The 27,318-nt window shown below is 41.2% G+C and overlaps 1 protein-coding gene, 1 long non-coding RNA gene and 1 pseudogene across 2 annotated transcripts; 2 read left to right on the forward strand and 1 right to left on the reverse strand.

Annotated features, from left to right (window-relative positions):
- Positions 1-27,318, reverse strand: part of LOC138242338 (zinc finger protein 850-like) — a 1,462,105-nt pseudogene that overhangs the window by 814,539 nt on the left and 620,248 nt on the right.
- LOC138242339 (zinc finger protein 271-like) lies at positions 417-13,898 on the forward strand. The gene is made up of 2 exons (XM_069197833.1): positions 417-1,076; positions 10,352-13,898. Exons 1-2 carry the CDS (start codon positions 497-499, stop codon positions 12,679-12,681), a joined length of 2,910 nt encoding a protein of 969 aa, XP_069053934.1. The 5' UTR covers positions 417-496; the 3' UTR covers positions 12,682-13,898.
- LOC138242387 (uncharacterized) lies at positions 14,041-16,011 on the forward strand. The gene is made up of 3 exons (XR_011191541.1): positions 14,041-14,219; positions 14,314-14,443; positions 14,739-16,011. It is a non-coding gene; the product is annotated as an uncharacterized lncRNA (long non-coding RNA).

The following is a 27,318-nucleotide window of genomic DNA, read 5'->3' on the forward strand; positions in this document are numbered from 1 at the left end:
GAATTACAAATAAAGCTAAAAAGATATAATTTAAAATTGTTCATAGGTTTTATCCAGTTAAATAAGTACTGTCTAAATTTACTTGTAAGGTGTGTGTTTGTGAAGTTGTTTTGGACGGACTTGCAGAGTTTTGTTTGTAGGCATTTAAAGGTGTTTTTTTTAGGTTTAAGGACTTTGATATTGTACTGTGTAAGAGAACTTTTTTTAAAAAGAATTTATTTATAGCAAATTTATTAGTCATTCTGAGTAAATACGTATACGTTACACTATAATATAACGCAAACATCTATTCTGGACTATTTTTTTTTCAGATTTTTATTATTATTTTATTATTATTTATTTTTGTGGTTTATAGCAACGGTCACTAAGGAAGTTCATCTGATAACCCGGAAGTCCTCTGTTTGACCACGTTTCGCTTTCTGTGTTCAAACCTACGTGTTTACAGCCACTGCAGCTGCAGGAATTGTTTGTGTTTTTCAGATCGACTCTGAAAAAAATGGAGAATCTGTTGCTTAATATGGAAACTGAGGCGCACTCTTTCGTGGAGACTGTGCTTAAATCGATCGTGCATGAAGTTTCGGAAGTTTTCCGAAACCGGACAGATGATTCCGAGAAGGCGATTGAAGAAAAACTCCGCCGGATCTCCCAGGTTCTGGCGAGACGAGTCTTGATTAAAATCATGTCTGTCGACAATGTTTTCGGTGCCGAAATCGCGCAAATGAAACAGGAAAACGAGCTTCACTGTTTCGTGGAGGTTTTGCTCAAATCGTTTGTGTATGAAGTTTCAGAAGTTTTCCGAAACAGGATGTCTGACTCTGAGAACGAGTTTCAAGACAAACTCCGCAGCGTCTCCCAGATCCTGGTGAGTCGGGCCGTGATTAATATCACACAGTGTGTGGAGGACAGTTTCGGGACAGAAATAACGCGAATGAAGGAAAACGAGACCTTTAAAGTGCGATTGCAGCTGTGGGAGAAGGAGTCGGGAGCAGGAGGAGATCAGGGAGGGACAGATCATGTTGGACTCATGCCTCCCTGTGAAATCACTGCAGAAACAAATGAAGAAACGGAGCCGTCGGGTAAGTGCGATGACTTATGTAGTAATGTCTGTGTTTAAAAACGGTGTTTTTAACTTCCTCACTGTTGAAACTGTAGTGGAGAGATGCAGAGCGAAGTAGGAAAGGTTTGTGATGTTGCCGAGGGATTCTTTTCTGTGAACTAAACTAGTTGTGGTCTGGTTATATTCTCATTAAGGTTATTGCTGTTCTTTAAATGTGGACAGAAATATGTCGTCAATTGATACACTTTCTCCATGTGAAAGCCAATTTAGGAGACTTTGGAGTCTTGGAAATATGTTTGTGGGCAGATTATTTATCGACGTGGCGGTAACTATCTCTTCTGTGCAGTGTTAATGTACCTTATTGTACATTAAAGCAGTGTCCAGTCAGCCAGTGTGTCTGTATGAACCCCTCTCTCTCTCAGTGCAGTGTTCATGTACTGGAGTGTCCAGTCAGTGTGTCTGTATGAACCCCTCTCTCTCTCTCAGTGCAGTGTTCATGTACTGGAGTGTCCAGTCAGTGTGTCTGTATGAACCCCTCTCTCTCTCAGTGCAGTGTTCATGTACTGGAGTGTCCAGTCAGTGTGTCTGTATGAACCCCTCTCTCTCTCAGTGCAGTGTTCATGTACTGGAGTGTCCGGTCAGTGTGTCTGTATTAACCCCCCTCTCTCTCAGTGCACTGTTAATGTACTGGAGTGTCCAGTCAGTGTGTGTGTATTAACCCCCCTCTCTCTCAGTGCAGTGTTAATGTACTGGAGTGTCCAGTCAGTGTGTTAAATACTGGCAGTTTAGACAGAACAAATGTTTTCGTGAAATTACATCCCCGACTGTCCTCTGCTGCCCTTTTCAATCTTCTGCTGAGCACAAAAGAGTCTTAAGAAAATGATTATAACTTTGTTCGATCAGCTTCCCCTCCTAGACCCTGTTAATTGCTGCGATGAGTTATTGCTTTGTGCTCTGTTTTGCCATGTTCTGAATATAGTCTGAGGAATACCCAATGATGAACTAATGTAGCTGGTGTAGTAAAGCAGGCTTCATTATTATAGAACCACTAATGTCAAGACAGCGCTTGCTTTTCCCCCACAATTGGAAACTAAAATATTGTTTTTTATGGTTTTAATACGTGCATATTTTATGTAAAACAAAATTACATAAATTGGACTACCTTCGGTTCAGGAGCAAGTAAAGGTTTATTCCCTGGCGGAAAGAGAAGAAACAACATTTCAGCTGTTGAAGAAGGCTTTGACGCCCAAAGAAGGCTCCACAGCCGAAATGTTTCTTTTTTTCTCTTTTCAGCACAGGAATAAACCTCTACTTGTTCCTTTGCAGCCTACGCATACTGATGCAGCTCCCTACTTGAACTACTTTAAGTATTCATGCTGTATGTATTATTTATATCTGTAGATTATGTAATACTTTCAGATTCATCCTGTTTGTGTTCTAGGTACAATGTTTTGACGTACAGATTTGATTTCGCCACCCCATTTTGGTGAATATAATATTGGTTAACCTGCAGTATATTTTGTAGATGGAATATTTAATAGTAGACGTATTTAATAGTACAAAGCTTTGAGGTTCAGCCTAGTTTGCATTGAAAGAAAGCGAATGAATGTATTTCCTCCTACTGTCATTTGTGTACTGGGATAGTCGAGTTGAAATGTCTTTAGTAACACAAAGCCGCGGATAAACAGGGCGGTATCACCAAGTTTTCCCTTCTTTACTTTGCCTGTTTGGAGTCGAGTCTGCTCAACACGAATGAACACAACGCGTCACTCCCTTTTGGTTCAGGGATAGACGCGGTGAGATTCAAGTTTATCAGCCTGCGAATGGAAGAAGGATAAAAACCATATTTAAGAAATTCTGTCCACATGCACTCAGTCACTGCAAAAGCAGCAGCAACCACAGGAAGCGTTTTGACCCGCGTAACAAACCGGTGACGTCACTTGGGGGGGTGTCCCATCCCCTCTTTTTGTAACGGTGCCTCTCAAATCCTCATGTACATGAAGTCCACACTTCTTATGCTGTGTCATGGAGGTGTGGACCTGGAGGAAGGGCTTAGGGTACAGTTTGAAAACTGGAACATGGTCTTATAATGTTAGTGAATAGGGAGGACAAGTTATGCCATGGATCAATAAAAAAATGTGTGTTGAATGTCTTTTAAACCCTCTAACATTGACACAAGAGCAGGATTTGTGGCTTCTGCGGTTCGGAGCCTTGCATTGTCAAATGTGCTCATCTGTGTGACAGTGAACCCTTTCTCAGTCTGTCTGGGGGGTGGGGCTCAAGCTACTGTTCCTCAATTTAACATCTGATTCATCCTCACTACCAGATAGGGCTTAAGAGCTCATGAATTTAAAGTGAATATTTAACAGGTTGTGATATGTACAGTGGTGTGAAAAAGTATTTGCCTGATTTCTTATTTTTTTGCATGTTTGTCACACTGAAATGTTTCAGATCATCAAACAAATTGAAATATTAGACAAAGATAGCACAAGTAAACACAAAATGCAGTTTTTAAATGAAGGTTTTTATTATTAAGGGAAAAAAAATCCAAACCTACATGGCCCTGTGTGAAAAAGTGATTGCATTATACATTTGTATAAACAAATTCAGATTCAAACAAAGATTTTGCATATTCTTTGTTGTATGTATATATAGTTCAGCCACAGAACCAGGAGAATATGTCTCCTTCTTATAATAATTATTGTGGTTTTGTTTTTGTTACTTGGAGATCTTGCTACATAGTGTATATATATAAAACCATTTTCTGTTGCAATTCAAGGTTCTGGATCGTACAAAAAATACTTTTCCTTGCTGAAAGTCTAACACACAAGAGAGAATGGTGATATACATAGAAAAATAGGTACCAGATGATATTTTGTAGCAGCTTCTTGAATATTTATCTAGCAAGAGAGACTTTTTTTGTGGAAACTATCAGGTTTTGATTTACTATCATGTGAACTCTTGCTCTTAAGATGGTAAGAGATTGCATCTGGTATTGCATGTAGTTAAATGGTAATTCTTTTATTTCCTCTGTTTCCTATATTGGGAAAATAAAGTATATGCTCAGTAGAGGGGCAAAGTTTTGAGTAGTGTCGTGGGAATTTTCTCTAAACACTTAAACAAACAAGCAGATAGAGATTCTTCATTCGAATAGTAAGCTCCGTGAATTTGCCCCCCCTACAGACAGCACAAACAATGAAACTCACCTCATTTGTTAGTGCTGGGATTGTGCTGGTTTGTGCCGTTGAAAGTAGCGTTTTTGCTGCTTTCATTCCCGAGATATAGCGCCTTGTTTTTCCGGTGATCACGTGACCATGCACAGTGACTTTGACCTCCAGTAACCCCATCTGCCAAGTTCAAGCACTCTGTTACCGGCGCGAGAGTATCAATTCTGCAACTCTGTTCCTCTGTTTGCCCAGGTAGGGGGCGGCGGTGGATTTTGCATTTAATATCATTATCTTCTATGTGTTTGTGTGAATAGGAAAATTACATTTGTCTCCAATATCATACCCGTATCAGAAGAGTTTCAAGTGTAGCCTTAAAAAGCGATCATTAGCAAACAATTGTATGTTCTTACAAAGAGGCTTTAATGAACAAGTCTTAATACCTCATAGCATTGTCCTTTTTTAAAAATCTGAAGCAGTAATCAGTTTCGTATTGTCTCCTTCTTAAGTAAACATAGGCATCAAGGGATATGTGAAGATTTTTATCTGTGTTTCTGGTCAGACCTTGGTATAGAATACAGCGTGAGGGCACACCTTGACCACTGAAGACACAGATTTGATTGTCTTTGTTAGATCATCAGATTTATCCCAGATGAAGTCGTGTCTTTTGCAGTATGCAATGTAACGACCTAGGACATGTTTGCTGGCAGGTGGGCAGACCGCAGTGACACCTCTTAATTTGAAGGTCTTCCAGTTTAATTCCAGGTTATGTGGAAAATCTGAAAGTTGACTCTCAAAGATATTTTGAGACTGCACAGTGTTTTCTTCATGACTTAGCCAATCTCCCATGTCACCAATTTGAGAGAGACATTTGGATTGGCTTAATTTAATTTGTTTCTGTACAGCCTCCTATAGCCCTGTTACTCCTCTTGCTCTCAGCGTATTCAAATCTACAGAAACAAATGGGATATTGCGTGACTCCACAATGGAGGGGGCAACTTGGCGATGAGCGCCGACTCAGTGCTACCACACTAGGCACTGTTAAGAACACTTTTGCTATGATTTCTGGAATGTTACATTCAGCCCTCACTTGTTGCAGCCCTGACTATTTTCGTTGCACCAAAAATGTCCCTCAAAATTTTAGCTCTTAGAACATAAACATCTTTGTGCACACCTTTCTGTGCCAAATGTTTCACCAGTTGTAGATGCTATCTACAGCCTGATTAACATAGCTGCTAGAAGTCCTGCTGTCACAATAGGCACTGCATAGGCACTGACATCAAAGGCACAAGTGTTCAGTACACTCACAGTGTCTCCACTCACCTTTACTGGGGGCAGGTCTCTGCTGCTTCAGTTCCTCATCAGAGCCACTACAGCCTTTTTCACAGGAACCGAACAATCTATGTTGTAACCACTCAGAACAAGGCACAAGATAAAAAGATGGTTTCCGTTTTTTAGGTAGTGCTGGATGTCTCTGCCTCACAGGTGGTAGCACTGATAACGGCCCTCTCACACTGCTGGGAAACACCATGAGCACCCATTGATATTCTCATACCTCCTATGTGTGCTAGGTGCTTCATAAGGAACCTGTCATCTCGCATTGGCAGAGTGTCATGCTTCAGCACTGATTGTATTAGGTTTTTGAAATCCGCCTCCTCATTGGCTGAACTTGCAGTAATGTTCACACTTTTGAAAAGTGGAACCATTAAGCCTATCCAGAGTGGGAGATAGCAAGCAAGCCTGGTGAGATGAGGAACAATCTCCGGTAGGAAATGCAGGTTATCTCTATCACCACTGTCTACAGCAAGCAACCTGCATTCTTCACAGATTTCTGTTACCCAGTCTTCCAATGCTGTCGGGCATGCATCAAGGGTACAGCTTGGCTCTTGGTCCCCTGCTTCACCTATTTCTTCTAGAACTTCATCAGAAGGAAAAGCATCGTATCCTTCTGCTATTTTTTTGTTCTAAGTGTGAGGTTTTAAGTGTGATTTTATAGTTTGCAGTTACTCTGTTATGCATGTAAACATTGATTCTTTGTTACCTTTGCAGCCTTGCAGCACTTGGGTATATTCTTTTGTCAGGTTATGTCTGGCAGCACAGCCTGAATGTTAGTACTGTTAAGTTCTTACCCTCCTAACAGTGCCTGTAGGTGATGAATCCTGGAATGAAGGGCAAATGTAGAATGTAGCATGTAGAATGAGTACTATGGTGCAACAACATACATTGTTTAAAATACAAAAAAACAAATCCTGTCCTCACATCGACTTTCGTAACCAAACAATGTGTAAAATGTTTAACAATGTCAGAATAACAATGAACAATGCAGAGCTTTAATCCAGTACATTTCATTGGTCTGTTAACCCCTCTCCCTCTCTACAGGTAATGGAACAATAGAAAGGCAACAGCTCCTTAATAAGCTATTGCATGCAGTAGGTCTGATATCTACTTCCATACACAATTAAGAATTAACAATCAAAAATCACAAATATGTAGTGCAGTACCTGGAATCGGACCGCTCAAGGTTTTAAAAAAATCAAGCAATTGATGAGTAGTTTAAATCCCCAGAAAGAAATAAGGATGAATGCAAAACACTGCATATTGCTTAGAACTGAAGTCTCAAACAACAAATCGTGGCGAGCTTTACACTTCTCTTTTGTTAGCTCCATGATGTCACCCTTTAATCTTGGCATTCATTTGATGTCCGAATCCCTAGCTAGACCCATGGCCCAGGTATTATGGGAAATGTTTAATGCAAAGTATAGAGAAGTCCGATTAACACTCAAAAATGTAACAAAAAATGAATTTCACCAAACCTGGCTTAAACTGTGCTTCTTCCCAATTTTTACGTGATTTATAATAATATCCTTTCAGTTACATAGTGCTTCTCTGGAAACCCCAGTGAAAGCACTCTACAGGTAAAAAAGTCTCTGTATATGTAGATAGAAATCGATAAATTAATATTTTTTAGACCTGCCTACTCACGTTAACTGCAATACCAAGGCCCATCACCACTTCTTTCGTTTATGATATGTTTTTAAAGCATTGCATTCACCACTTAATCATTTCTGCTTTCACATCAGCAATTTCTAACATGTCAGAAATATTTTGGGGTTCAGTTCTCCTTGTAACACTTACAGAAACAAAACATTACAATTTAAATTCAGAAGTGTGACAAATCCTTTCAAGTTTCACTTGCATGTGTAGAAATATCATAATAACGGCAAATGCAGCTTACTAATTTTTATAGTATTCCCCGCGATATAAAACAAGTTTCTCAAATATCTTTACTTTAAAATAAATTCATGGGAACGTCAACGTAGCATCATAATTACAGTATAGCATTTCTAGTTTGTAAAGTAACTTACGATTTGGAAGAAGAGGTCTTCGCCAGAGATGCAGATAATAAATCAAACATCAACTGCAAAGGCTGGGGTCAGCTGATCAAGAGATCACAATTGAAAGATCTGGTGGTCTTGAACTTGCGGTTTTTGTATGGTGCCGACGGCACAGAGTGACGTCAAGGCCAGAAAAAGAAGGCACTATATTAAAATGTAAAACATCCACCCCCACCCGACCAGACAGTCGGAAAACAAATTGCATCTATTGTTTTCATCACATCCAGTAATTTAAGTACTGAGTGTGTTGGTACCTGTAAACATCCTTGTAGTCATATCTGTGTATTCAGAGGTCAAGGTGTGCCCTCATGCTGTATTGTACACCAAGGACTGACCAGAAACACAGATAAAAGAACTGTGAGCTAATCGTTTCATGTTTGCGCATAAGACCCCTGTAAATACAAACACGTGGATAATGCCAATTTTTCAGAGAACCTAGATATATGTTCAATTCTGTTCTGTGAAAATAAAAATATTTTCCAATATTGCCGCGGTGTTCATGTGTGAGAGAGTAAGACTCTTGTTTCTCGGATGTGTTATTAACTTGTGTATACTTTGTACATAGTGCCCCTTAAAAAAAAAAAAGTCCTGAAGTCCTGGTTCTTTTTCACTTTGGCTTTGCATAAAAAAGAGCATCAATGGTTCAGAATGGTACGTGGCTCGACAGACAGGTTGAATCTTCACACGTCCCTTGATGCCTGTTTATTTAAGAAGGAGACAATGCGAAACTGATTACTTCTTATGATTTTTAAAAAAGGTCACCGCTACGAGGTTTTAAGACTTGTTTGTTAAAGCCTCTTTGTAAGAAAATACAATTTCGCTAATGTCGCTTTTTAAGGCTACACTTGAAACTCTTCTAATTCGGGTATGATATTGGAGACAAATTTAATTTTCTTGTTCACACAAAAGCATAGAAGATAATGATATTAAATGCAAAATCCACCACGGCCCCCCCGTACCTGGGCAAACAGAGGAACAAAATTGCAGAATTGTTACTCTCGCGCTGGTAACAGAGCGCTTGAACTCGGTTGACGGATTTACTCGAGGTCAAAGTCACCATGCATGGTCACGTGATCAATGGAAAAACAAGGCGCTTGGGAATGAAAGCAGCACAAACGCTATTTTTAACAGCACAAACCGACGCAAACATAGCACTAACGAATGAGGTAAGTTTCATCGTTTGTGCTGTCTGTAGGGGGGCAGCTTTACGGAGCTAATTAACCCCCCTCTCAGTGCAGTGTTAATGTACTGGAGTGTCCAGTCAGTGTGTCTGTATGAACCCCTCTCTCACTCAGTGCAGTGTTCATGTACTGCAGTGTCCAGTCGGTGTGTCTGTATTAACCCCTCTCTTTCTCAGTGCAGTGTTCATGTACTGGAGTGTCCAGTCAGTGTGTCTGTATGAACCCCTCTCTCTCTCAGTGGTGTTCATGTACTGGAGTGTCCAGTCAGTGTGTCTGTATTAACCCCTCTCTTTCTCAGTGCAGTGTTAATGTAAATGTCATGTATTACTATTATTTCTGTAGTCTTACTTTTTACACGGTAATTAGGTTTCTGACAAAGCTTGTATATCTAAAATCACGTATTATCAGAAACCCACTTAAACCCTCTTATTCCTCTGTGCTTAAACAACCCTAATTGATTGCGAGTATTCTGGACGTGTGTTTGTGTAGCTTAAAGCTTACAGCTTTAGCTTGAAGCTTTTAAGATCACATGGCCTCAGCTATCATTACTATGCTAATGATACTCATATATACATACCAAACCTTATGCTGATGTGGCTGTCTCTATTCTAATTGCATCTCTGACATAAGAACTTGGATGACTCAAAATGTCCTTCTTGTTAACTGTGACAAGACTGAAACCATGCTTATTGGCACCACCCATCAACTTTATAAAACCAGTGTGAAACCCTATCTGTAGATGGTCTTGTATTTGAGCTTCAGTCTAAACTGAAAACCTTGAGGATGATATTTGACGTTCGACCCACATGCACAGAATGTTGTCAAAACATCTTTCATTCACTTTAGAAATATTCCTCGACCGCCCTATGTTATCACTAACTGTGGCTGAAAAGTGTTGTCTAATCTTGAATCGACTACTGTAACACTCTACTCTCTGGGGTTTCTAAATCCCCATTGAACAAACTCCAGTATGTCCACAATTCGGCAGCCGGAATCCTGACCAGGTCTAGTGCAAGTGTTCACATTACTCCTGTCCTGGAGTCCTTGCACTGGCTTCCTGTCAAGTTTCCTGTCGACTTAAAAATCCTCGTGCTCACCTATAAGGCTCTCCATGGCTCGGTACCTGTCTGAGTTATCACCCTACTCCCCACCTTACAACCTTCGCTCTTCTAATTCTGCTCTCCTTACTGTCCCTCAAGCCCGTCTACATTGTATAGGTGACATGGCCTTCACCTGTTATCCCCCCAAGCTGTGGAACTCTCTCCCTAAGGATATCGGCGAGTCACCTTCTCTAAACTCCTTCAAATCCAGACTCAAAACCTTTTTCTTCAGAAGAGCCTTTATTTAACTGTTCTTTACCCCTCTGCTCCTACTGTACTTAGTACCACCATCTACTGTCTCCTCTAATTGTGTATTCTCATCGTGCTTATATTGTGTATTTTTTGTTGTTGTCATTCTATAAAACGCTTTGAGAAGCCACCTTTAAAGTTGCTATATAAAATAGTTTTTTTATTATTATTATAAAGGTCTTGTTTTCTTGTCCTGTGTTTACAGGTTCAGAGGCCAGTACTCTCTCTGAAGCTGGGGAAAGGGCTCCTCTTGAACAGCAGCACAGTGAGGAGGAGTGGGGCTCCAGTCTGATGCAGGAGACAGAGCTCACTGCCGCAGAAGGGAAAGAGAAACTCAGTGAGCAGCACACAGAGAGCAGACAGAGTGTCAAGGATCTGGACTCTGTACCTACGATGAAGACAGACCCTGAGAGTGAGACACCTGGGCTCTTAGTATGTGATGATTTTAACGAGAAGATGAATAATTTGGACACAATCAATATTACACAAGGTTGTAATGAACTGGGCTGCATCTCTATACAAGAGCACAGTGAAGAACTGGATGTCTTTAATCTTACAGAGCAGGACATGGAGCCCCAGTTGATTGACTGTGCAGAGCAGCAGACTGATGTACCTGGTGAAGAGAACAGTGTTGAGATACAGCACCGAGAGGAGAGTCAGTACAGGGAGGAGCAACAGCAGCTCCTACAGGGCTTGATCATTAGGCCTTGTTCTGTTCAAGTGGAGAGACTGTCATTGCACAGTCTCAAACAATCATGTAATCCCTTAGCATCTGATGACTTTACACACAGGTTTAATAATCTGGTTACTGAGAAAATTGTTGAAAGTTTTAATGAACTGGAGAGTGTGTCTTTTCTTAGGCAAAGAGAGGAACAACTGAATGAACTAGGCGGTTTTAGTCTCAGAGAGCTGGAGAAGGAGCCCCAGATGATTCACACTGCTGAGCAGAACACTGAGGGACATAATGAAGAAAACAAATCTCACTTTCAGCACACAGAGCAAGACCATTCCATGGAGCATTTGCAGAATAAGAGACCCCAGCACGATCAGGGGATGAGGAAGAATCACTCAAGGCCTTGCTCAGATGGAGTGGACAAACTGATATTATGGCACAGGGGAGAGCAGCGTTTCTGTCAGTCTAGCATTTCACAACCCTACCAGCACATTCACACAGGAGAGAGACCATTCAGCTGCAGTCAGTGTGGGAAGAGTTTTAGTAAGTCAAGTATCTTAATTATCCACCAGCGCATTCACACAGGAGAGAGACCTTTCAGCTGCAGTCAGTGTGGGAAGAGTTTTAGTCAGAAAAGCCACTTACAATCACACCAGCGCATTCACACAGGAGAGAGACCTTTCAGCTGCAGTCAGTGTAGGAAGAGTTTTAGTCAGTCAAGTAGCTTAATAGCCCACATGCGCATTCACACAGGAGAGAGACCGTTCAGCTGCAGTCAGTGTGGGGAGAGTTTTAGTCGGTCAAGTGACTTAAAAACCCACCAGCGCATTCACACAGGAGAGAGACCGTTCAGCTGTAGTCAGTGTGGGAAGAGTTTTAGTCAGTCAAGTAGCTTAATTATCCACCAGCGCATTCACACAGGAGAGAGACCGTTCAGCTGTAGTCAGTGTGGGGAGAGTTTTAGTCGGTCAAGTGACTTAAAAACCCACCAGCGCATTCACACAGGAGAGAGACCTTTCAGCTGCAGTCAGTGTGGGAAGAGTTTTAGTCAGAAAAGCCACTTACAATCACACCAGCGCATTCACACAGGAGAGAGACCTTTCAGCTGCAGTCAGTGTAGGAAGAGTTTTAGTCATTCAAGTAGCTTAATAGCCCACATGCGCATTCACACAGGAGAGAGACCGTTCAGCTGCAGTCAGTGTGGGGAGAGTTTTAGTCGGTCAAGTGACTTAAAAACCCACCAGCGCATTCACACAGGAGAGAGACCTTTCAGCTGCAGTCAGTGTGGGAAGAGTTTTAGTAACTCAAGTAACTTAAAAGCTCACCAGCGCATTCACACAGGAGAGAGACCGTTCAGCTGTAGTCAGTGTGGGAAGAGTTTTAGTGTGAAAAGCCACTTACAAACACACCAGCGCATTCACACAGGAGAGAGACCTTTCAGCTGCAGTCAGTGTGGGAAGAGTTTTAGTAACTCAAGTAACTTAAAAGCTCACCAGCACATTCACACAGGAGAGAGATCGTTCAGCTGCAGTCAGTGTGGGAAGAGTTTTAGTCTGTCAGGTGGCTTAAAAACCCACCAGCGCATTCACACAGGAGAGAGACCTTTCAGCTGCAGTCAGTGTGGGAAGAGTTTTAGTCAGTCAAGTACCTTAATAGCCCACCAGCGCATTCACACAGGAGAGAGACCATTCAGCTGCAGTCAGTGTGGGAAGAGTTTTAGTCGGTCAGGTGGCTTAAAAAGCCACCAGCACATTCACACAGGAGAGAGACCGTTCAGCTGCAGTCAGTTTGGGAAGAGTTTTAGTCTGTCAAGTGACTTAAAAACCCACCAGCGCATTCACTCAGGAGAGAGACTGTTGTAGCGGCAAGGTTGATTAAAATACAGGAATTAAGTTTGCTGCTCCCTTGCCAGTCTCTCTCTCCCTCATCTCAAGTGGTGCTGGACACAGAGAGGCGATTCCATTTGGTTCACATTTAAGGTGTTTTTCTAGCTGACAGTGTGTTCTGATAAGGAACAACTCCCAAAGCTGAGACACGTGCCTCGCTGGTGCCTCACTGTCTGGGAGATTCCAAGGCAGAGTCTCATCCCAAGTGGTTTACAACCCCGAGGTCAGAGTTCATGGTTACTCATCCTCACACAGGGCACCAATAACTGTAGGGGTTTGTGCATTTCCCGGGACAATTGTTAATTGTAGCAGTAAGTCACGAAATGATTCTCGAATGCCCAACGAACTTTCAACCAATGAGCGACCGTAGTTCCTCCAGGTGCAACTCCAGCTCCCCCTGGACATCCTCAGACTCGGCTCAGACAGTCACGTAACGGCCAGTGTGTCCCAGTGCCAGGACTTTTCCTTGTTCTAAGAGTTGAGAACGGAGGTTGCCAGCGTGTAACCAAAGGATCCACCCGAGGTTAGCCCAGCAGCAAGCCTCGTGAACCCACCGCGAACGCTCACCTGATCAACGAGTGAACTACGGTTGGAACTGTGGACAGCTGAATATCAGCATTCAGGACTCGCGCTACATCGGGAACGAACCGGTCTTCTTCCTGTTCAAAGAGTGTGACTTTTCTGTGTGCAAACTCTGCTAGTTTCAGCCAACACCGGTCTTCAGAGAGCATCAGCAGCGCACCGCAGCAGAAATCTCTCCCTCCTTCTCCTTCTCTCACATCGAACCAGCACTGCCTTGCACCAGGGCAGAGAGCGCCGATTGGACACAGCAACAGCCTGCCACTGCTTCTTTGCATCCTCGGGAGATCTGAATCCCCATAGAGCGGATGAGTATTCATCTTTCTGCATTACAGCTTGAGAATTCAATTGTTACCTCAACCTGAGTTGATAGCAATTTAATTCCTATGAGTCATGTACTTGCTTTTGAGTATCTAATGTACAAGTTGTAACAAAGTTCATTTACAAAACGGTCTAAATGAATGATATACGGAATGTATGTCCCTCTTGGTTTTTAACTCTTCGTGATTGAATATATACCTTTTGTATACTGCTAACCCCCTCTGTAAGATCTGTTATGTTTATGCACATTTTTTGTATTAATAAATGTATTGTTGTGTATTAGTATCTGCGTGTGTGCGTTGTTTGAGTCATCCTGCAAGGTTGATTCTAATAACCATCAAAAGAATACGTTTTGTGACTTGCTGCTATAATTAATAATTGTCCCTGTTAAGCAAGAAAACGCTACATTTACTGGTGCCTCGTGAGAGGATGCCTATAGAGTGAAGAACAGGAATATGTAAGATGATAAATATACATTAATATACCCATCCACTCGATTCAGGGTTGTGGTGGAACTGGAACAATCCTGGCAAGCAGTGGGTGCAAAGCAGAGTATCGCCCATAATGTGACACCAGTCCACCTATAGCACCCAGGGGTGGTAAAGAACATGACAGTAAGAATACTTTCAAACAACAAAAAGAGTAAATTACATATATATGGGATTTTTACAGTTTGGTGTATTCATTTTTATTTTCTCACTATTACAGGTCGAGGAATGGATGCAAAGAAAGTGTTGTGTCAACACGTGGGCACAAAAATGGTAATAATTGCTGTTAAAGAGCACAAAACCTCAAACAGCAGCTATCTTCCTTTGCATTGAGTGAAGAAGAGGAACATGTAAGTTGATGGCTACATTAATATACCCATCCACTCGATTCAGGGTTGTGGTGGAACTGGAACAATCCTGGCAAGCAGTGGGTGCAAAGCACTATCACAGATAATGTGACACCAGTCCATCACAGGACTCACTCACACCATGGCCAATTTTCACAGAAGCCAATTAAAATCCATGTCCTCCACCTCCATAGCTTCCATGTTGAACAGTATTTTGAGAAAATCTGGAATGTACCTTTCTTGCATTTTATTTGTGTTTTATCAGATGTTTAATCTTAAACTAAGCTGTAATGCCCAGGTCAGCAGCTGTGAAGGGAGACAGAGAAGTTTTTCATTTCATCTGCGGGAAAGCCAATTCACAGTCCTTCCAAAGACTTGAGAAGACTGCATGAGAAGTAAGCAGAATAATATATTACTTTAATTTCTGTGGTGTCATGCCCCACACTCTACCTTGAAAACGCTGTTCTGTCCCTGTCACACCCCACACTCTCCCTCGCAAACGCTGTTGCATTCCCAGAACAACTGTTTTATAATCTCATCCCTGATTGAACCCATCACATTCTCACATGCACCAGATTCCTCAAATTCTCACTCCCTAACCAATTATCCAATCACATCCCTTTCCTTTCAGTATTTAAACTCCCCTCACACACATTCCCACACTCACTATTGAGAAGCCTCTTGTAGTATTCTCCAGTGCGTGTTTCCAAGCCTTTTGACCGATCTCCTGTTACGAATCTTCTGCCTCTGCCTTTTGACCTCGCCTTCTGGATTTTGACTTTTGGATTGTTTTTGGATATCTCTCGTTACCGGACCCTTTGCCTCCCTTATCGACCCAGCCTTTGGATTTTGTCTTTGAATCGTCCCTTTGCTCCTCTGCGTTCTGTGGGATCCCGGTCACGCATAAGGATCCTCCAATTCTACCTATAGGTTCCCTGACACAGACGAGGAGTCCTGGTGTCCGTGTGGCGGCGCAGCTGGTAAAAACGCTCCCTGTGCTGTGTGTGTTGTGGGCTGCCGGTGTTTCCGAGAGAAACGGGCTGTTTGTGTGGGAAGATGCTCTTTCCTCAGGAGGGGAAAAGTCTGTCTGGGGCTCAGCTGGAAGAACCGAGCGGGAAGGAAAGTTCTGGAAGTGCGTCTCCTCTCCGTCTGCTTCAGTCCGAGTTACTGCGACACCGGGACAGAACAGGAGTGACGAGCGAGTCTTCTTTTGTACACAGGGTATTAGAGGGGTTTTTAGGAAACAGGACAGAGAGATAGAAAAGGACACCAGTGGGAGTCCAGAAACTGATTGATGAATCTCTCAGTTCTTGTCTTGATCTGGGTTGTACCCAGTTCCAGTTTAAACTGGTTTAAAATGTGGGACTTCTGCCCTGACACGACCCTACATGTGTCTCCACAGGAGACGGGAGTCCTGTAACGTGTTTTTAGACGGAAACCCGCCAGAACAGACACATTAGAAGCGACCTGGAGGAGAGGTCAGAGCGGGGACAGTTTCTGGATGAGTATAAAAACCGGAACTTCACTTTTTACAGCAACAGTTTCTGATTAAAGTGTCTCATTACTTCACTCTCAAGAAAACTATTTAAAATTTCCAGAAATGGATTAGTCGGGTGATGTCCCATTTTATTAGAAAGAGATTTGATCTCCTGACTGTTACTCTCACTAATATAATAGTCTGTGTTGCTATCAGTACAGTTACTCCGACACCGGGACTCATTACAGCTCATTACATTGATTACAATTAATTTACTCTTTATACTGAGTGCCTTTAGTCGTGAACAGAGGTCCGTCCAGTTTCTATGTGCTGTATCCAGTACAGGGTCACGTCTTTCACACTAATGAAATGTAAAGAATTAAAACACATTGAAACAAGCAGTAAAACCTGGACTTACAAGAGAAACGGGGGAATTTATTCAAATGAGACTGTATTAAATACGAGTGACCCAGTGGGCAAAAGACGTATAATATGTCTATTAAACGCATACCTTAGACGTATAAATGTGGTCTGCAATTCATCTAGAATGAAATTCTAATATACATCTATCATTATACGTCAATTATACATCTATGATTATATGTTCATTATACATAAATGGTTGGAGTTCTAGTATACGGATAACTTTAGAGGTCTATTATACGTATATGGTTAGAGGTCTATTATACGGATAACTTTAGAGGACTATTATACGTATATGGTTAGAGGTCTGTTATACATCAAAGATAGGTTTTATAGGTGTAGAAACTAGTAAACCAAGCCAATGATTTGGTTTTGAAATTTATTCTGAAAATACACATTCACACCTGAAAAATATGTACAGATGCAGCCATTCAAAATGGGTGGGGTATTTCGCGGCATACCCCGGTGGGCGTGTCGCAGTATCATGCGGTTAATCACGTCATTTGACGTCATGCCGGAAAGTATCCGGCGTCACCTTGTAAAACCTCCAGGGGGAGCTTAACCTCTCATGTACAGCATCTGAGCTTTTAATTTTGAACTGTGTATTACAGCATGTTAATCATCAGTCATTAAAATGTTGGTATATTTTATGAAAGCAAGATTGCTCAGTTGGACAAAAGTACACAACCTACCTTTATCAGAAATATTTATGCATCAAAGCCTTTACCGAAGATATTACTAATAGTATTAATAAGGAATGACTTTGGACAAGCTGTATACTCAAAGTATAATTTCTTTAGCACATTTGTACAAGCACTTGGAATCTGTCCAAGCGATACTTTGTCAGGCATTTAGTTTTACTTCAACGGGCATAAAAACTCCCTTGCTTTTAACAGGGCGTTTCATAATTTCTAACTACGAAAATGATTTAAAATGCGACACTTATCATTCAACTAGAGCTCAAAATATCACAAGGATCCTCAAGAGCACAGCAAAGACTGTATTAAAAGATACTTGTATGAGATACATGAGAATCCAGGCTTTTTTATCAACGCTTTCTTTTCCGTATACCAGATATTATGGAACCACTTCAGAAGGGTGTCAGCCAGTCAGATTCCAGGAATCGGTACTTTAAAGAAAAAATACACACCGGTATTCCATTTCTCCCTAACGATTTTAAGCATCGAAGTATTTAACTAGCATGTGAAATAGCGTGTGAAAAAGTGGTAGTTTTAAGCTTTTCTGCTAATATAATATGGAATCGCGTATCTAAAGAATTTAATTATGATATGATTATATTCGTGTACTGCGACAGGGCTGTGTAGGGCTGTTTCGCCTATCAATTGACTTTTATATTTCAAAATATCACAACATGATCGATTCTAAGTCATTTTTGATAACAATGAATAGTCACCTTCTTCCCTTCTGACAACGGTCCCTGCTTCTGGTTCCTGCTTCTATTGTGTGTGTGTGTAATAGAGTAAATTTTTATAGAGAAATGGAGGCTGGACAGTATGCGTTACAATATAAACATTTATATTGATTTAAATCGTGTTTTGATTTAAATCGCAAACGCGTGTTTAATTATATGTGTTTTTTTAATCATAATCAGGCTAATGCAACATAAATTGATACAGTATCTTTGTCTTCTAAGTATCTTAATAAACTTTCAGCATAGCTTTCTACCCGTTTAGATTTATTTTTCTTGGGATTTTGGGATCAAACGTGGAAGGATTAGATTGTAATCGTTTTTATTTTTCAAATACGTTTTAGAAAAGTGTAATCTATACCTGCCCAGACTGTACGCCTTCCTAAACCCCGCCTTTCACTCCTGTCCTGCTCTTCCCCGCGCACCCCAGCCGGGCGCTCTTCGGCCTCTGCCCGGGACGAATGTATATTTTGATATTTACACCCGGCGCAGCACCGAGGGATTTATAACTGCATTTATAACTTAATTTTTAAAATTAGTCAAGCAATATGAAGCATCTCCTTTTACTTTTAAGTCCCTTAAGTACATTGAGCACAGCTTTCTCACCACTTAAGATTATTTTTTGATACCATCCTTACACAATCAGAAACTTTCCGATGACATACAGTACAAGTGGAAAGATTACAGATTTTAATCCTCTTTAATTTTGTTAGGTTATACGTTTTAGGAACGTTTCATCTAAACAAACACCACAAAACTATTCTCGATTGTATTTCTGAATGTTATGTTACACCTACAGTAGTTCACTGCTTTAAATACATCGAATTAAGAAAGTTAGGTGTAGCACTTTAGATCTTTTTTTCTGAACCAGGGAAAATCTGATCATGTTTCTCTATAACAATAATAAAAAACTTTGTTTTACATATGACCTTTAAAAGTGGCATCTCAAAGCAATACAGTAGATGGAAAAACAGTTAAAGGTTAAACATTAGAGGCTTGCCACACCCGGACTGTTAAACCAACGCATTAGCACGTCAAAGCCCATTGAGGACCCGGGCGCAATAGTTGTTTTGTCCCTTGATTTACTGATCTGCATTAATTATGGAAATCGAGTTCCTGCTCTGTGCAGACGACCTGGTCCCGCTGTCGCCCACAGAACAGAGGCTGTGCCAGAACCTGGCACTGCTGGAGCAGCACTGTCAGACCTGGGCGCCGACAGTCAATCTGGACAAGACCAGAGTTATGGTTTTCCAGAAAAAAAGCCAGACCTCAGGGAAACAAGTACAAATTCACACTTAACAACACATTAACACCTAACAACGGGAGCAGGGATGAATTAGGCCAGTACCCACTATTGTTAAACATACAGAAAAGAATATTAAAGTATTGAATATTAGTATTGGCTTTAGTATTAGCCATACAGAACATTAAAGTGCCCCTTTTCCATTCAGCGGGTGCCTGAGCCGCTGTGTCCTATCTTCTGACAGTCGCCGTTGTGAATGTCTGTAGAGTGTATCTTATTTTTAGTACTATATTTTTGTATTATATTCCCTATTAATCAAACTCTAAGAGTATTTATCGGCTTGTCCCCTCCTCCCGCCCCTCTCTGTGTACAGTAGAGCCTCCTGTCCAGCCAGCACATGTCCACAGACATTCACAACAGCGACATATCATAAAACCTTTGCACATATAGTTAAATTATTAGTTGTTTTTCAGGAAGTTAAAAAAAACACTTGAATTACTTATCCAGTCTCTCGAAATAAAGTTATTTTTCAAGCAATGCAACAAACGTCGGGCAATGTGTTTTTTTTAATCCAACATTGACAGCCACATCTTAAATCTTGTCAGTCAGCTCTTTTTTCTCTATTTGAATTGTGGCTTACACATCGCACGACTTTAAAAGCTAGAAAGACAGGTTTCAATTCACATTAGCTGGCGAGCCTTGTTAACAAAAAAACAGACAATACACAGGGAGGGGGAGGTCAAGCCAGAGAGAGAGTTTTTTACCCTCTGTCTAAAAACCCAAATAACCCGGGGCAGAGACTCTGGGGGGATCATTGCATGGTACAGAGCGGAGCTCAGTCAATTCTTATGGAATGTGTTTTCTTTCTTCTTTTTTTCAGCATGGAATAAACCTGTTACTTGATTCATATGGATGCCCGGTTACGTTACACATTTTAGGAACGTTTCATCTAAACATACACCACAAAACTATTCTCAATTGTATTTCTGAATGTTATGTTACACCTACAGTAGTTCACTGCTTTAAATACATCAAATTAAGACACCCAAATTAATAATGTTACATGCCACTGTTTGTTCATGAACAAAGTTATACTGAGATTTCCTTAGATACGCGATTAAAAAAAAAAAAACTTGAATCCCCGGCGGATCACATTCCATAAGAATCAGCGCTTTTACAGTATATATCGCCTTTAAAGGTGGCTTCTCAAAACGCTTTACAGGATAAATACAACAAGAACAGCAACAACAACAATATTGTATTTCATTGCACTTTGAAAACCAAGTAATAACTTAACTATATGTGCAAACGTTCCATATGTTGCTGTTGTGAATGCCTGTGGAGTGTATCTTATTTGCCTTATGTCCTGGTTATCTCGCTCGCCCTCCCCCCCTCTCTCCCTCAATTCAATTCAATTCAAGGTGTTTTATTAGCATGACAAATGGGTACAATCAGTGTTGGGTATTTACTTTGCTTTGAGATTCCACTTTTAAAGGTGATATATAAAATCTTGACTAAAATAAATTGATATCTTTGTCTTCTAAGTAACTTCATAAACTTTCAGCATAGCTTTCTCCCCGTTTAGATTTATTTTTCTTAACTAGTATACTTTAGATCTTTTTTTCTGAACCGGAGAAAATCTGATCATGTTTGTCTATAACAACAATAAAAAAACTTTATTTTACATATCACCTTTATGTGATATCACCTTAAGGATGCACAAATAAATTTAAAATAGTCTTCTTTAGGTGTGAGGGTAGGAGTGGATCACAGCAGGCATAATCAGCAAATTAGGAAAACAAAGAACTGGACAGGCGAGACGTTTATCCAGAGACCCAGGTTTTACGCTCTCTCTCTGTTGAATGAATGAAAGCATTTTATTAAAAACGCATTTGCGTTTGTCTGGGTATTTACTTTGTAATCTGTGGTTTAAATCTACTGTATTGAGATGTTTTGAGATGCCACTTTTAAAGGTGATATGTAAAATAAAGTTTTTTTATTATTGTTATAGAGAAACATGATCAGATTTTCCCTGGTTCAGAAAAAAGACGATTAAAATCTGTAATCTTTGCACTTGTATGTCATCGGAAAATACAATCAGTTTCTGCTTTGTGTAAGGATGGTGTCAAAAAGTAATCTAAGTGGTGAGAAAGCTGTGCTCCTCAAAGCGCTTTACAGGATAAAAACAATAACAACAATAGTGGCTGGGCAAACGGTTTTTTTTAATAGAAATACAAAATGAGATACTGTATAATGATGTGCATGAACAAAGTTATACTGCAATTTTCTTTAGATACGTGATTAAAAAAAAATAATTTTTTTGAATCCCCGGCATAACACATTCCATAAGAATCAGTGCTTTTATACAGTATATCACCTTTAAACACATATATTTAAACACACGTTTACGATTTAAATCAAAACGCGATTCAGATCAATATAAATGTTTATTTTGTAATGCATAGGTGACTATTCATTGTTATTAAAAAGACTTAAATTCGATCATGTTGTGATATTTCGAAATATAAATTTGTTTGGTGCAAGTGAGGTTTTATTTAATCTCTGACCAAGGGAAACGTTTCATTTTTTCAAAGAAATGTTTGTTAAAAAATAGTCATAGTTCCACGGGATTCGATCACAGACCATGTGAAATAGAAGTCAGGAACCAAACCCACAGCGCAGTCACATGCTGAGGGCTGAAAAAGCACTACAGAAACATTATCGACAGACAATGTACAGATTTGATAAAGCTATAAAATAATGTAATTAGGCACAGAAGAAGTTTACAGCACAGTACAATAATAAATGCTGACCATGACTTTAGAAGCATAAATTACCTTATACTCAATTTAAACACAAGCTGTCTTTAGCCCTCTAAGCTGGTTCATACAGAAATGTAGAGAACTAGGCTCAGAACACACAGCTTCATTAGGGAATACATATGCAGGACAAGTGGAGAAGACGTTTTACAGTGGATGGATTTTTAGAAACATCCCATCAGTGACATCACTGAAGTCAACTCCTAGGTAACTGTCGTGTGGATAGTTTCACAAGAATCAGACAAAGGTTTAAGCATCGCTTGTTCTAGATAAAACTGCAAAAAAAAAACAACAACCCATAATGTACTTCTTTGTGGCTCTGTTTGCCCAAATCATATATTCACAACGTGAAATTAGAAAATTATATTACGTAACCAAAATCCACAATATGGAAACAGAACCTGTGTAATTGTTGACAGATCATGTACTCGTAACATTTTTACAAGACGAACTACAACATTTAAAAAATGACTTGTATGTACTTGATATCTCTAATCAATCCACTGCATTGCATTAAAACAAAACGAAAACTAAAACACCCTGGGCATACCGTTTCGCACTTCTTATCAGTTGCTCAAAAGTAATTTGACCGTATGAAATGCATAATATAAACCTAGAAACATATACGTGAGCAGTATTTACGTAGTATCAGTGTCAAGACATACCTCTCAAATACTGTAAATCAAGTTAAAAATATCTCAAGACCGATACTGTTCATAATGAAACCATGTTTCGTTTATGTTTTCTTTAAAGTACCGAGACCAGCTATATACTGTATGTTTATGTTCCAAAATTAATATCGTTTATGGCCTTCACACGTGTTGCAGTATGCTCCTATTCTTTTTATGCTCAGCTACTAAGATTTCCCTTCAGTGGTAAAATTCAATATCTACAACGGGCACAGCAAAGACGTTTATACTGTAAGTCTTTCTACGACAGACCAATGGACCACGAGTGCCCCTGTTGGTCAACCAATCACGTACTGCGGTACCCCGCGTCATCTTGCGTCACGATGCCCGACGCCGTAGCTAATTACCTCCGGTACGTGTCTGTACCGTGCACTTTGAATGGCTGCATCTGTATCTTTATTAGGGTTGGCCTTCTCTTTGTATAGTTTTGTGGCCTGCTTTGGATCATTCAGCCACCACACATACTCTCTTTGGGCTTCCACCCAGTTTGAGGGCAGGACCTCAACCTCCCCCTCCTGCTCTATCCAAACAGTGCGTGTCCACATCACCTGAAACAGACATACACATTTTAATTTTGAGTCTTAATTCAGATTGTGGTGCTGATTACTACACTTGTGTTCGCTTATAATGATTATACTCAATGAAACACATAATTCAAAAATAAATATTCTGCTTTATGTATACATTTGGTGTTAGATGGTATTCACTACAAGCAATTCCTCACAAACTTTAAAATTTAAACTTAACCATGAGAAAAGAGCAGACAGAAGCAAAGTTGCAACTACTTCATGGAACAGGATTATGTTCTATTCCATGTAGAAGAGGGAAAAGGACATAACCAGCACAATATGGGAGACACACTACTTTTCTGTGCAACTCTTTTACAGAGAGGAATTTCTCCCTTGCATGCATATCCAGACTATTAGCATATACAATATTAAGCAGTTTTGACTCACATGGTCCAGTGAAGAAGTTACAAGTCTGAGTCTCTCGTACAATATCACATAGAAGACTTCAATCTGCTCTTTTCTCCTTCACAAATGCAAAGTCCTCAAATGCAAATGCAAATGCTTCGTGTCGGGGGGGAACCTCCATGGGTTGCCTACAACACCGTTATTGGAGAAGTCTCCAGGGGTGGGCTGGGGCTGTCTGATGTCAGCCTGAAGCTGAAGAGGTTCCTTGACACGGATAATCATAGCGTCTGGAAGATCTGTATGGGGCGTCACCTCAAGACCTGTGGGGGCGTGGGGTGGAAGGCTCTCCTGATGAGTCCAGGGCTGGTGAAACATCTGCCCCCTTTTCACAGGGAAGTCTTGCTGGCATGGGGGAGTTCGTCTTGCAGCCTGTCTCCTACATGCTGAAGACGAGGGCCCAGCTGCTGTAGCAGCCTCTTTTCCTCAACCACCCTGATTGGGTATCGATGGAATAGACTTTGTTATGATGTTGGATTGTCTAAGTACATGGATCTTTTTTTAAAAAATAAAGGACGGCTTTCTGCCTGCTCAGGCTATTGTCGACACTGTGCGGGAGGTTGACGATGAGCTGTCTGGCAGTAAGATCTGCCAGGAATTTGAGCAGCTCAAGCTCAGCCTCCCGGACAGCTGGCTGGAGAAGCTGTGGCCGGTGGTTGATGGTTAAGTCTGGGGACCTAATGGGGTGCCCCAACCAGCGTGTTCCACAGGCTGATTATGGCAGAACAGTTCAGGGCGCCAGTCTCTGAGGTGGTTTGGGGAAAAATCTCCCCCCACTTCGAGCCGGCATGGCTGTGGGCACGTCTGAGGCTGACGTTTCTGCCCCAGGGGTGCAAGGAGCTGGACTATGTCATACGACACAACTGCATTTTTACAAAAATGGCGCTGCAGAGCCTTCCGTGTGTCCACTGTGTCCTGCAGCTCGTGAGAGGAAGAGAAGACCCCTATCTCTTGTGCCTCCCGTCAGCCACTAGGGATTAGGGGCGTTAGAGAGCTGTGCTCTTGTGCCTTCCATTACTCCCACTTGGGGGCTTTTCCACTGACTCTGTGAGGGGCAGGTATGTTCAGTAGATTATTGAGCAGATGTTAGGGGTGTTAGAGAGCTGTGATTGTGCAGAACTTCAGGTGTTTGCTTCCCTGCTCCCTCCTCCACCCAACGTCTGGTCCAAACTGGCTCAGCAACCCCTCACACCTCCACATGTCAGAACCTAAATTGTGGCCATTTTTTCATGCCTGGACACCCAGTGGGGTGCTGTTGCTAATCCTTTCCTGGACGTCGCATGCATTCCTGTACCACTCTACCGCTCCTCTTGGTGGGTGTGCTCATGCTGAAACACTCGAAGGCCAGAGCTGGCGGTGGGAGAGCTCCTGCATGCGCAGCTGAAACACCTCAGTTGGGAAAGCGTTAGACTGAAGATCTAAGGGGCCCTCGTTCAATCCTGGGTTTCTGCACTTCAGCTCATTGTGCCCTTTGTTCCTCTCTCCAGTGTCCCCTGCTTAAAGTAATGCGTCCTTTTCTCTGCCCGATACGCAAACTAGACCCTTCGTGTCTCTAAGTCCCTCTGGAGCCCCCACACTGCTCAAGTGACATAATGAAAAATGCACTGGCACTTTTGGTAAATGATGCATGGCGTGAGATTAAAACAACACAGCTCCTTGCATTCACAACAAGAGCCAGCAGCAAAAGCAGTGCCCGCAGCTTTCCATAGTGTACTGGTTATCACATTCGCCTAACACGCGAAAGCTTCCCTGGTTCAAAACCGGGAGGAAAAAAGCCACCTCTTTTTGCATGTATCTCTACTGCTTAAAGGTCCCTAGAGAGAGGCCATTTGTTTCCAATGTATTTCTGGTGCCTTCATGGCATCTCGTACCAAATTGCTGATAATTTGCAATTTGGCTGTGCAGAGAGACAAAGACGAGCTTTTCGTCAACTCCAAAGCAGCTCAAAATAACATAAAGATTGCAAACCACCGGGAGCTTCTTAGTGAGCCCAGGATCTCATCACGAGGCCAGGATATCTACTCCAGCAATGGGCCTGGCAAACTGTTCCATACTTTGACCACTCTCGGCGTAAACAAGTCTCTCCTGTTCTCTGATTGAAATGCAGTGCGCATTGTAAAGCGCTATTCATTCACATCACTTACATGGGGCTTGTGCATGGCAGTAGCGGAGCAGTTGTTTCAGGTAAGCAAGCTCCTGCCTGGTTAGTGCTTGGAGCGTAAACGCTCTGCTGCTGTCAGTTCTTTCTGGAGCTATCAGCAGGAGGTGCCCCAGGCTTTCCCTTTTCACTTCAGACTCTTTTCTTTGTTCGGGACACGCGTTTCTCGCCCTCTGTGCTGGTGAATCGCAAGTCCACGTGTGCTGTCATGACCGCTGTCACTGCCGGGAGCGCTGACAATGCTCAAGTGGCGCTTTCTGGAGAAGCAGTCCAACTCCAACTTGTACTGAGCTGAGATGAACAGAGCACGGATCTCACGGAGGTCAGCTGTCGAAGCAGCAGGGCGGCGCTTCTGCAGAGCAAGGCTCTGTAGTGCCTTTTAAATCATTGCGGAAAAAGAAGCATCCCTTTTCAGAGTTAAGTAGGGTAAGAAGTGCATAAAGGCGTCCACCTTGTGATTTGGGCCATACTAGCCTGTGGTGACGACAGAAGAATAAAGACCATCTTCAGCCCACGCTGGGTGGGTGTGCGTGTCCAACAGTACTGCTCTCGACTCCAGGGACATCCTTTCAGAGTCACAAGTCTGAGCTCAGATTTAAACACAATTATGACCACGGAAATCTGTAGGACACTGGCTCTCAAATCTCCGAAAGAAGACTGGTAATTTCAACAGTAAAACAAATCGCCTGGGTTAATTAAGGTGCAATTAATAAATGAAGACTCACTTGGCTGTGTGTTTTGGAAAAGTGCTTTGATTTCTGAAGGAATAGGTGTTCACTGATTTCAGGTTCACAGCTTAACATTTCACAAAGTACAATGTCTTGCAGGTATACACAGTTGGATGATCATGTTTGCATCACTCTTTTAAACCGGGGGAACAGACAGGTTATGCTTATTTATTGTAAAGTGATTTTCCTTTAGTAACATAATAGGGTATCACTTTTTTTACTGCAAAGATCATTTCTGTGGAGAGGTCATTTTTATGTTTTTAAGGGTCTGCAGTTTTTGTAATCACGTCGAAAGAAAGGGACTGAAATGTTATGGTACAAATATTTTATTGGAAATGGATTATTAAAAAACTGCTTCCGGTGTCTGGCATGTTTCTTACAATCACTTGCTGTAGTTTTGTCTGGTCATAGGTGGGCACTGTTATGTAACATCTTCAAACTATATTCACGTTCTATTTGGAATTAATTTGAGAATAATGCACACAGTTTTGTAGGTTTAAAAGGTAAATAAATTTATAGCTGAATGCAAAAAGATTGTAACATTTTGTTCAGTTAAAATTCTGTATATATTATAGTAGCCTATACTGTATATATATGGGTTTTATATCTATATACAGTAAATCTATTTAGGTGATTCACCTTTGAAACATTGTGAAATAGCAAGACTTGATATTAATTCCTATAATTCATATTAGTTGCTCTTAAAAGACAAATATTAACCTGAAAACTGTTTCTTCCTATATGAATGAAGACTACATGGTTTAAACACACACCCTAACCTGTAATGGTGTTTTGTTATCCAACAATTATATCCAACAATTCCATTTCATATTCCATTCTCATTCATAAGTACCTGTGTTATTATGCATCACTGAAAATGACTTCTAATGGAAGTGTTTGATGTATCTATGAGTGAAGAAATGTTCTGTACATGGCCAGAT

This window comes from Lepisosteus oculatus, chromosome 14 (genome assembly GCF_040954835.1).
Source record: "Lepisosteus oculatus isolate fLepOcu1 chromosome 14, fLepOcu1.hap2, whole genome shotgun sequence".
NCBI classification, from domain to species: Eukaryota; Metazoa; Chordata; class Actinopteri; order Semionotiformes; family Lepisosteidae; genus Lepisosteus; species Lepisosteus oculatus.

Coding starts and splice junctions, on each gene's coding strand:
- LOC138242339 (XM_069197833.1), top strand. CDS start 497: ATGGAGAATCTGTTGCTTAATATGGAAACTGAGGCGCACTCTTTCGTG. Junction 1,077..10,351: donor TGAAGAAACGGAGCCGTCGG/GTAAGTGCGATG, acceptor CTGTGTTTACAG/GTTCAGAGGCCAGTACTCTC.